The following is a 12,279-nucleotide window of genomic DNA, read 5'->3' as shown; positions in this document are numbered from 1 at the left end:
TTTTTATAACATGAACTGGGTGCCTTATGTGATACAAATTTACATCTGAAAGTTCTGTAAGTCAGAAATCTGACATGACTCTCACTAGCTAAAATCAAGGTGTCAGGACAGCCAAATTCTGCTCTGAAGGCTCTGGGAAAGAAGATTTCTTTGCCTTTTCTAGCTTCTAGGTACCACCTGCTTTCCTTGGCTTAAGGCTCCTTTCCTCCATGTTCAAAGTCAACAACAATGCATTTCTCTGGAGATTCTCCTGTCATCCCATCTCTCTGATCCTGACCTCAACTGAGAAAAGTCTTTTTAGGACTCCTAATTAAATTGGATCTACCTGGATAATCCAGGATAATCTCATTTTAAAGTCCTTAATTTTAAGCACTTGTACAAAGACTCTTTTGCTACCCAATACAACATAGTTTCAGGTTCTTAAGCCTTAGGGATGGAAACCTTGGGGTTGGGAGCACTGGACTGCTTACCAGTAAAACACACCCCAGCATTCCATGCCTCACATCACTCAATTCAGCAATAAACATGCATTTACCAGGAGAAGCCAGATACTCTCTACATGAACAGAAGCATGTTAATCAACATTATTTGGAAACAGTTGTTTAATTCACAATGACTCTTTCAAAATTGTTTTTCTGGGAAAAAATTGGCTGGCTTTATCTTCCTTCTTCTGAAGATGAGTTTGAAGGTCCTTATTGGATTTCTCTAGCATACAATCAGGATGCAATATTTGACATGTGGAATTATAAGTAGTTTCATACCCACATACTTGAAGCCTGAGGCAGCTATTATTCCCGCGTATAGAGAGTAAACACAGCATCTCTCTTTGTATTACTAATGGCTTTGTTTCCCGGAGCTGCTAGCACAACATCTGCCAGGCCGGAATGCACGCTTTCCACATGCCGCCATAGAACCACTGCCGGCCGGATAAACGACCCATGCTTCATGGTGTAAGGACAAATGCTTCCCAGACCCTCCGCAGGCAGTTTTCAAAAGGCAAAAACTTCAGGTAGTAACGAAGCTGCAACCCCTCCCCTGCCAAAAACTTTAGAGTAGTTATGGAGTTGTTGATTCTGTAATGATCTCATACTGCCTGCAATTTTATTGATTTTGTTTTTCAATAGAACTGTTAAAGATTCCAATTCTCAGATAGGCAGAATGTGGGCAGATGCTCATATGCTCATGCATCGTTCTGCCAAGATATTTTTACATCTTTCTGCACTTAAAACAAAATGAAGACGTGTGTTATAGATGCGCGCTACTGGTAACCCACCAGAAGAAGAGAGGTTTTTGTACACTCATTTTCTGGATGAAGTATTGTATTAAAACAACTCTAGCAAAAAAAAAGTGAACAGCTCTTTCAAAATAAAAGAGATTTTCTTCCGAGTAAACTTACCAAACATGCCTAATTACTAAAACCCATTTAAACGGCAATTTGGGTCAGCATATTCCAATGCCATCCCCGCTATTTCTAATTCGACATCAACTTCTTGTCACATTTACTGGGTAAGCACCAAAACATGAAATGCTGCAACAGCTTATGCTCTGTTGATGTTCATTCATCTACTGTGCGTCGAAAAGGCTCATTTCAGATACGGCTTGAAAGAAAGAAAAGTAAGCAAAAAACAAACTCAGAAGAGACTTGAAATAAATTGCCTCAAGAAAAACACTCAAGAAGGAAAAGTGCAAAATCACAGCCTTACCTTGGGGGACTTCGGCAGCCCCACGGTCTTTTCTTCCGCCACGTGTAGCAGAGTTAGCTTTGCTTCTCCCACTGCAGGGTGCTTGGGGGGGCGCGGTGGGGGGTGCGAGAAAGAGCTCTCGTATCTTCGCATCATGTAATACTGTTCTTCTGTGATCTCTTCAATCAGAGTCTTGACTAGAATTGATCCTGTATCCTGAGACGAATTACTATTAACTAACTGCACAGTCATATTCAAGCGACTGACAGGAAACTCCCAGCACTCAGTGGGGTTGGCAAAGTCACTTATGAGCAGGTAAGTGTCCGTGACGGTTTCCTCCAATTGCAGTCCTGGGGTAGCAGCCAAAATGTCTTCTTCGATGAAAAGATCTCGCACAGAGACCTTCACATTGAAGGGCCAGTGGAACCGTGCGCAGAGCTCAGAGATCTGGTACTGTTTCTTGTCATGGATCACCTCCACAAAGCCTCCTTCCATGTACAAAGGGAGCAGCGCTGTCTCGTATGGTTTTTTGAGGATTTTTTCACAGGCCAGAACATTCACCACTGTTTTGATCCCGTCGCAGAGGACTTCAGTCGTCTGTGAGTGATGCACTAGAAACTGGTCCCCGACAGACACGGATGACAACTCATCATGAGGGGGGTGAAAGGCTTTGGTGGCCACCACGTGGAGAGCTTCCTTCTCACTCTTCGCTATCTCCAGGTCATAAGCTGTTGGGAACTCCCGAGGTCGTCGCTTGAACTTGCCTTTATAACTAGTGGGGATTAAAAAGTGTCTTTTAGGAAAATTGCTTCTAATTTCTGAAGCTAAGATCCGAGATGCCTGATACTTTTTGTGAATCACAATGGTTTTCCCAGGCTGTAAAATGCTTCTGGGGAGATGGTTTCCTTGAGGTGCTTCTATGACTTCAGCCACCACGGGGAACTCTTTACTGGTCCTTTCAGAAAGATCCTGTGTAGACAACAGCTGAAGAAACCAGTTGGCATCATAACTGTCAGTAATGTCTTTGACTTCAATATCTAAACTGGGGAGGATGCGGACTATATCCTTTTGGACTGAAAAAAAAGAGTATGACATTTTGTGCATCAAAGTGTTGCTGTGAGGCATTAAAAATAAAATTATTTGTTGTTATTAACAGGATATTATAACAATTTATTTTTGACATCTTCCTACCACAATGTTTTATAGTATTTTCATGACCCAATATCTCCCAGCACCCTCTGTCAATATCTTTTTTTCCTTTTATGCTTTTGAAGATGAATAATGTAGAAGATAGGCCTTCTTTTAAATAAAATGTTACTTATATTATTATATCTTATATTATTAACCATTCATGTAGCATATGAAACCATAACTCTATACTTTGTTTCATATTACCTGCACATTTTGTGTACAAAGTTCTTGAAGAAACAAAATGAAAAAAACTATTATTTCCTTGAATATAAAGAAGAAAAAAATCAAGGCTTGTCTGTAGGCTGAAGGTTGGTAAAATTTGTAAAAATTCTTCATTAATAAAAGAGAGAGGGGCTAAAAGAACATTTCTTATCTTTATCAGTTCATTTTATGGGATTTAGCACGTGCAAACTTTTGAGGTTGGTGCCACAGGCTTCCTGGAGCACCAGGGTAATTCCAGCAACTCTAAAATTTCAGTTATTTAGACCAAAATGAACTAGGTTTAAGAATGGTAGAGCTAGCAACAGACTAGCTCATGACATTTCTCAGTTGAGGGAACAGCTAGACATTGGTGGAATAGACGTTGCTGAGGAATTTCTGGGACTCCCAGACTGATCCATCAGAACATAGACACTCACATGTGAACTGGATCTCAATCTGTGTTTGGGCACATGGTGTGTGCTGAGGGCAAGAAACTGTCTTAATGACTTAGGAAGACTTTCCCGATGCCAGAGAAAGGTTCCAGACCAAGCTATCTGACCTCAGTTAAGTTTTTGCTGTTATTGTTTCCAACTCCTGCCCTGTTTTCAATATTCCCATACCAAAAACACTGACAGTTTGCTAGCCTATCTCATCCTGCTAGATTTATCGGCAGCATTTCCCAGAGTAGATTTCACTTTCTCCTCATTGCATATTTGCCTCATTTACTTCTTTAGCTTACTTATGATTCTTCTCAATTTCTTTTATGGTTTCTTCTGTCATTCTACATACCACCCACTTCTTCCCCACACCTTCACACCTTTTCATGTGTCTTGGTTCTCTTCCTTTCTCTATCCACACTCACGCCTACTGTAATCTTACAGCCTCAAGTCTCTAAGTACCATCTGTATGCCGATGACTCCCCAAAGTATATCTCTAGCCAAATATTTCTCCTGCAGTCCAGATATCTGCTTAGGATCTCTACTTGGATAGCTAAGAGATGTCTCAAAATTAACATGCCCAAACTAAAATTCTCATCTTCCCAACCAAAACCTAGTCTATTTATTGTTTTTATCCTATCTCAGTTATGGAAGACTTCTTTCTCCTTGTTCAGCCCAGAGAGCTCAGAAATATTATTGCCTTTTCTCTTTTTCTAACACCTAACATCCATTACATAGAACTATGCTGACCTAAGCCACATTATTTCTTGTCTAATATATTTCAATGGCTTTCTAAACAGTTTTCTTACAGTCAAATCTGAATAGGCCAGCCAAATTTTTTTCGATGTTAAATTGATCATGTCTCTTTTTGACTTATAGACCCACAAGGGCAGGCCCTTTCATCCAGAATAAAAGTCAATACCCTTTCCATAGTCCGAGGTATCTCTTGGATCTCAACTCACTGCTGCCTCCCTGACCTTGTTTTTCATCAGGACCTTTCTTTGCATGGCATGTTTCACTGACACAAGATAAATCTTTTAGCCAGCTATATTTATGGCACTTGCTCTTGTTCTGCTTCAAGTCTACTTAACTTCATTGTAAATGAGATTTGCTCAGTAAATACTTGCCATAGACTGACCACTTTTGTCCCCTTAAAATTCATAAGTTGAAACCTAATCTCCAAAGTGATTGCTTTGGGAAGTGCTAACTTTGGGAGATGGGTAGGTCATGAGATTAGTACCCTGATAAAAGAGACCTCAGAGACGCTCTTAACCTTATCTCACGTGACGGCACAATGGGAAGATGGCTATGTATGAAACAGGAAGCAGACCTTCACCAGACACCAGATCTTCCAACATCTTGATCTTGAATGCCCCAGTGTCCAGAAGGATAAGAAATAAATTTCTGTTGTTTATAGGCCAGCCAGTCTATGGTGTTTAGTTCTAGCCAATGAATGGACTAATGAAAACTGTAACTGTGTCTGTCCCTTGCCTGCTCTATTTCTTTATTTTCCATGTTACCCTTCACCTTCAATTATTCCATATAATTTGCTTATTAATTAGTACCATTGATTATTGTTTATTTCCCTTGACTGGAACACATGATCCACAGGGACAGGAGTTTTTGATTGTTTTGTCAAACAATCTATCCCCATGTTTAGAATGGTGCCTGGAACATAGTAGGCCCTAAATAAATTGCATGAATAAAAAATAATTGCAAAACAATGTCTGTGATTGAACATTAAAGGATGTGATCCAGTTAACATGTGAAATTTCACTGGAAAGAAATAGTTTCTGTTGCTAAAACTCCTGCTACCATTATAGAATATACTGTATATTTTATATAAAACATGGCCCTTTAGGTTGTAACTTATCTTAATGGCTTATTAACTGCAATAAATAATTTATCATTTGGTTTCTACAAAAAATAATCTAGACATTTTAGAGTATAACAATAATCACGATGCATATGCTTTAAGAGACGATCCAACACAGGGAAATAGCACATACGATGAAAATCAACAGCTCATCTTAGATCCATCAGAGAAGTGAGGTCTGGAGGCAAACCATTACCTCTAAAACTGGAGATGGGTGAACGCAGAGAGTTATGGTATTTTTGGAAACAGAAACCACTGCTGGAGCCATCACTGATAAAGAACGCTTTAAGAGTAATTAACTAATTGTTGGAGACTCAGCATGGACAAGCTTGACAGAGAAAACTTCTAGATGGCCACGCTTAGGGGGATTTCCCCACACTTTGCTGAGTTGGCTCCAAAGAACCGCACCAGGTTCTCAGGGTAGAGTTCAAAGAAAAATCCCCTCATGCTTCAGGCAGCATGAGGGGAAAAGTAAACATTTTGAACTATACCCAGAGCATTTAGTTCTTCTTAAAAATAGAAAACTAACTACCTTGGTTTTTTTCCCCCAGAGTCTAACCCACAAAGGGCTAGGAATTACCCAACTCCAGGCACCTCTCCTTTCTCATTCGGGGAGGGAAATACCCAGATCCAACTTGCAATCCGCATGATCCACTTGATCTCACTAAAGGGGCAAGAGAGTGGTAACTGAGAAGCACTTGTAAAGGTCATAGAATTAGAGGCATAAAACTACTAAAATGACTGAGACCTAATCATAAGATTATAGGATGCTCCTCCTCCGCCACACCTTACTGAACATATCAACAGGGCTTCTATTTAATAATAGGATTACAATATCTTAAAATGGCATTTATGGCTCCATTTAAATAGGAGGTCTGTAGGAAAGAAAACAGAGGAGGCCAAAAACAAGGGGACTACATAAAACTTTTATCTCTGACACCTCAGCCATAGCAAAGAGTGAGCCCAGCCTGATCCCTAGTAAATAAATATAAAACCCCAAACTAAAGGTTTCTTTATCTTGGTTTCTTTTACCTGATAGATCATGTCTAGGTTTCAACAAGAAATTACAAGGTATTTTAAAGGGCAAACAATATAGTCTGAAAAGACAAAGCAAATGTCAAAAGCAGACTTAGATATGGCAGAGATTTTGGAATGATCAGAATGAGAATTTAAAATATGATAATATCCTAAGGGCTCTAAAGGAAAAAATGCAAGAAAAGGTGGATAATGCAAGCATGGAGATGGAAACTCTAGGAAAGAATCAAAAGGGAGTTGTAGAAATTAGAAACACTGTAACAGTGATTAGGAATGACTTCGACGGGTTCATCGGTAGACTAGACACAGCAAAGAAAAAAAAAGTCAGTGAGCTTAAAGACATATCAATAGAAACTTCCAAAACTGAAAAGCGAAAGAAATAATAATGAGAAAAAATTGAATAGAATATCCGAGACCTGTGGGGAAATTACAAAAGGTATAACATACATGCCTGAAAAAAATGGTAATGAAAAGAAAGAAAGGAAGAGAAGCCATATTTTAAGTAATGATGGCTGAACATTTTTCAAAGTTAATGCAGTTTAGACAACAATAAGCAGGATAATTACCAAAAAAAAATCAAGACCTATGCATATCATATGCAAAATACAGAAAGTCAAAAAAAAGAAAACACTTGAAGAAACCAGAAGAAAATAATCTTAACTATCTAAGAAGAATAAGAATTACATTAGACTGCTCTTCAAACCAGGAAAACAGAAAGACAGTGTGCGCTATATTTAAGGTGCTGGAAAAAATACCAACTGAGAATTCTTTATCCAGCGAGATTATCCTGCAAAAGTCAAGGTGGCAAAATATGCCGCCCCAAAATATACCACTTTAGCATAAGGATTATTTTGAGGTAAAAGTACTTGAAAAACAGCAGATGCAAGCAAATCATTCTGATCTCCCCCTTTCTTCTAGAAAAAGGAGATAAAAACTCCCATGTGAAAGATGTCCTCCCCTTACCAATTGCAAAGAAACTATGGAGAGTCAAGAGGGTTCTGTACAGACAGACCTTGTTACAACAATTCTTGCCTTCCTTTAACCTTCCCACAAAGTTTAGCTACTTTTCCACAACTGGACCTCTTTGTTTAACCCTATATAAAAGCAAGCGAGTTTCTTTTTTTCTTTCTTTTTTTTTTTACGATTTTATTTATTTATCTTTAGAGGGGAAGGGAAGGAGAGAGGGAGAAAAACATCAATGTATGGTTGCCTTTCATGCATCCCCTGCTGGGAACTGGCCTGCAGGGAACTGGCCTGCAACCCAGGTATGTGCCCTGACTGGGAATCAAACCGCGATTGTCTGGTTCACAGGCCCGTGCTCAATCTTTTTTTCTTTATTGCCTTATAAGTGCTCCGTGTCACACAAAACAGGTAAATTCGTAGGTAAAATATCTAAATTTGTATGCTTTTCTTCTCTTGCTCTGTTTAATGTCAGTTTAATGCTCAGGCTCAGCAGAAAAATGCTGATAAAGTAAAAACAAAACTTTACCTACCCTACAAAATAAAGGAGAAAGAAAGACTTTCTAATATAAACATAAATTAAGAGCGTTTCTCACCTACCTTGGAAGAAATCTAAAGGAAGTTCTTCAGAGAAAAGAAAAATGATATGGGTCAGAAACTCATATCTACATAAAGGGAGAAAAAGTGTTAGAAAAGGAATAAATGAAGACAAAATATTTTATTTTTCCTACTCTTACTTGATATAACTGATAACAGTTTGTTCAAAATAATAATAGCAATAATATCTTGGATAATTATAGCTCATGAATGATAAAATGAATGACAGTAATGTTATTAGGGCAGGGAGAGAGGAATTAGGAATACTTTCTTTAAGGTATCTGTACTACACAGGAAGTGATGTAGTATTATTTGAAAGTAGACTTAGATTATAAATGTCTATTGCAAACTCTACTACAACTAGTAAAAACATTTTTAAAAAATAAGTGATATGCTGAGAGGAGAGAAAATGGAATCACATAAAAAGCTCATTAAATCCACATTAGGAAGAAAAAGAGTGAAAGAAATAACACATTTAGTTTGGAAATGGAGAAAAAGATTAGATATGAAAGATGCTTCTGTAACATGAGCCATTAAAGATGGGGGGAATTACAAGTCAAGACAAGGAGGCATGAAACAAAGGTTATAATTAACATATAATCCAGTCTCGGCTTAAACTAGCGCATGGGGTCTGGACAGAACCACCGAAGGTAAGTCTATGAAGATGATCAACTCCTTGACTACCAAGCAGAAAAAATAACTATTTCAGGAGGATATCAAAAATTGGAAATTAAGAATGACCAAATTAAATTAAGAATTTGGCAGATTACTTTGACAGCACAATGGGAAGAGACACCAAAATCCAAACATTTGCTTTTCTTCCTCTACGACCTGCTATGAAGCTGCAGATGCCCCGTGTACTCACAACTCCAGCTGCCTGATTATTTTGCATCAATTTCAAATTTTACATACTTTGCTCTCATGTCTGTTAATAAAGTAAAATAAAATCCCTCTTGATTTTTAATACTATTCTATTTACTCTTGCATGTTTTTTGTTCTCTATAGTTGAAAGTTAAAGTAAAAATTTATACTTGTTTAAAATTACCTAGAATTTAGAAATTATACCCTAAGTGTTTAAACTGGAATGGGATTAAGTAATTTTTATGATAAATTGTGCTGTATCTATGTGTCCAAGGGAAAAATGAATAAATCACTTTTTGTTTTGTTTTTCTAATAAAAGAAAATTGTCATGATCATAAAAATATATTTAAAAAACAAGAGGAAAGAAAAACAAGATAAAAGGTTTATAATCTTTTTATCAATTTATCAGCTTTATGTTACCACTGCTTACATTTTAGTATATATAATTCTAGTCATGTGTATGACACATTGTTTAAACAAGGATTTGTGATTTTACAATTGGAAAATGTAATTCTCCCTCCACCTACCCACCTCAGCAAAACAAACAAACAAAAAGAAAAAGAAAAAACAAGCTCTAGAGCATAAGCTAAATTAGAAAATTTCCCCCCAAAATTATCTTGACTTCAAAATGATAAAGAGATAATAAGGCAGCAACTCAAAGGCACTTGGGACCTTCCTGGAGGTGTTTATTACAAAGTTTCCAGTTTCAAACTACCCTCAAGTAAAAATAATATATACTCATGCAACCTTAGTTTAGACTTCCCAATTTTTCTTTCCGGGCGAATGTGAATTGTTGTTGCTTGGGTGTGTTTTCTGGTTATTCAGAGGGAGCTCTTGTGAAACAAGCAAAATGTCCATTCCATTTTCTCAAAAAAGTCTGCACTGGTTTCCTCTTAATGTTGCTGAGTCATTTTACTAAACTTGGCCTTTATGCCTATTCTTTCAGGGAAAGCCCCTTTACAGTTAGGGCTAACGTTAACCATGAGGTGGTGCTTTTTTTTTTGCATTTCCTGCCCCAACAACTCTTTAGCTACCTGTGAATTTTGGGAACCCTACCCCAGTTAAACACTATTTAAAAAAAATAAAGATACACAGGTAAGCTTGGGCAATGTAGGGCAATGTGTGTTTTCTCGGAAAGTTAATATTTAAATCTGGAATATTCTCAGTCTCAACTTAGCATATAAGGACCTATCCTTTGCAATTGCCTCTGAATTCATAGCACAGGGTTGAAAATCTATTGAAGAAATGTTATTCAGGTGTCGAAGGCAAGGTGTTTTCTTCTAAACAAGTTTTATAAATTCTAGCACAGCAGTTCTCTCAGAATGTCCAGTTCTGCCTATATTGTTATTTAACAACAATAATAATTCACGTATTAGGTGGACATTTTCACTTTCTAAGTTTGTCATTTACTTTCCAAAATTGTACTTATTTCTCTCAAAAGTGCTTTGACAAATTCCGTCTCTAGCTCTCAGTTCCTCGGTGAATTTCTTTTGTTTACCTTTGCATCACATTATACTGTTTATGGTGATTATTAGGTGCACTAACAATTTCTGAGCTCTGTCTTATTCTAGAGTTTTAAATTAAATTTTATTTTATACTTCACGCCTTTGGTCTCAATTTTTTATGGCTATTCTGTGAATTTTTTTCTTATTTAGTTTCATTACAATAAGAGAAGCTATCCTGTGAATTCCCATTTTGTTAGATGGTTCTCCTCTGGTTCTACTGCTGTTTGTGTTTAGAAATAGAGAAAGTGCCGGTTGGATTGCTGACACCAGCAGCAGAAAAAAAGAAATCAGCATGACACTGAGAAATTGAGTTATGTAAAATGAATATACTGGCTTTTCATATGGGTCTATTTATAACACTGTTTTGTCTTTTACATTTCATTTGGTTTATAAAAGCTAAGAAAAGTGAATAGCCATTTCCTATACGGGATGATACACTTCAACATGTTTTCCCCACTGATGTTTGTGACGGTGAGTGGGCTATGGTACCTAGTTAGTTAACCAGACAGTAACCTAGGGACAGCATGGAAGAATTTTGTAGATGTGGGTAACATCTAAGTAAATTGACTAACTGACTTTGAGCAAAGGGTGTTCTGTTATCCCTGGTAATGTGCCTGAGCCTCGTCCATTTCATTGAAGTCCTTAGGAGCAAAAAATGAGGTTTCCCAGAGAAGAAGAAATTCTGCCTCAGGACTCAGCATCAGCCTTCCAGCCCATCTTCTAGATGTAAAACTTATTGAACCCATAATTGCATGAGCCAAGTCCTTAAATTAAATAAATTAGTTAATATACAATTATGTATATATATATATATATAATATTAACAATATGTGACATTATATATACTGTTTCTCTGGAAAATCCTGACTGATAAAACATTAATAGTTGGTTGTGTAAAAATAAATAAAGTTATATAGATGGTTAAAAACTATACTGTCCTCTGCTTGCTATTTGATATTCCTATTAGCAATAGCATGGCTGCCTAAACGGGGAAAATCAAATGGAAGCTGACTAGAGTATTCACTGAATCTAAGTATCATGCTAAATCACAGTATTTTTATAGACACATACTAATAAAAATTGAACTTATTATATTAATATAAATAATATCACTTTTGTGCCATGAAGTGAATATTTATGCTCCTTAGATATTAAATTCATGAATATCTCATTGTAATAAAGCAAATCTGGATGTGGTGAGAAAACCTTCTTGTCACCTAAATGAAAACTTTGTACCACACAATGTGTGTATATACAGAAGCAATTATTTTAGTTGCTTCATTCATTGATTCATGTATTTGCTTTATTGAATATTGAATATTGACTTTATCTCAAGCATTGAGAAGCTAAAAATAAATACATAAGAAATTGACTCTAATATTTTTATAAGTTACTGAAAATTATGTTTTATTAAAATTGTTTATAAATTATAATGATCATTTAACAATACTGGTGACCAGTTGTTTTAAGATTATACTAGGTCCAAGTAAAATTGTGGGTTAGGACTAATTTAAACAAGTAGTAAAGTTTATGGGTGAAATATGTTGCCCTCTATCCCTTTTCTCCCCCTAATTTACCAGTAGCAAAAAGGGAGAGAGAGAAAAGGTGCCATGAATCTAAGACATCTGCAACCCTTCAGCTAAATAAAAACGGAACTCAGATGGAAGGATGGTAACTCAGGTGGAAGAATGGTAAATGATTTGGCAGAACAGAAAAAGGGAAACCTAGGAGCCTCAGAAGTCTAATGAAAAGTCAGCTTTTTTCATCCCCCCGAAAGCCCCTTAAGCCTACAAATTGGAGGCATAAGGCCCCTCTGAAGGTAGAAGAGAACCTAGGTGGCAAAAACAAGGAAATTATTTGAAGTCTGAAAAGTGGGTAAAGCCAGGCTCCGACTCTAACCTGGGACCACCGCTTCCACCACTTTCTCTGCAGGA

General features: G+C 37.0%; 1 protein-coding gene across 3 annotated transcripts in view; it reads right to left on the bottom strand.

Annotated features, from left to right (window-relative positions):
- THEMIS (thymocyte selection associated) overlaps window positions 1-12,279 on the bottom strand; it is a 163,736-nt gene that overhangs the window by 83,240 nt on the left and 68,217 nt on the right. For all 3 annotated transcript variants that reach the window (XM_053664928.1, XM_053664927.1, XM_037147942.2), the window contains exon 4: window positions 1,704-2,755. In XM_053664928.1, coding sequence (XP_053520903.1) covers window positions 1,704-2,755 — 1,052 coding nt within the window. The remainder of the gene's footprint in view (window positions 1-1,703; window positions 2,756-12,279) is intronic.

This window comes from Artibeus jamaicensis, unplaced genomic scaffold (genome assembly GCF_021234435.1).
Source record: "Artibeus jamaicensis isolate MK-2021 breed Jamaican fruit bat unplaced genomic scaffold, CSHL_Jam_final contig_387, whole genome shotgun sequence".
Taxonomy (NCBI): Eukaryota; Metazoa; Chordata; class Mammalia; order Chiroptera; family Phyllostomidae; genus Artibeus; species Artibeus jamaicensis.
Note: the sequence above shows the minus strand (reverse complement) of the source record. Positions and strands in the feature narration are given on the sequence as shown.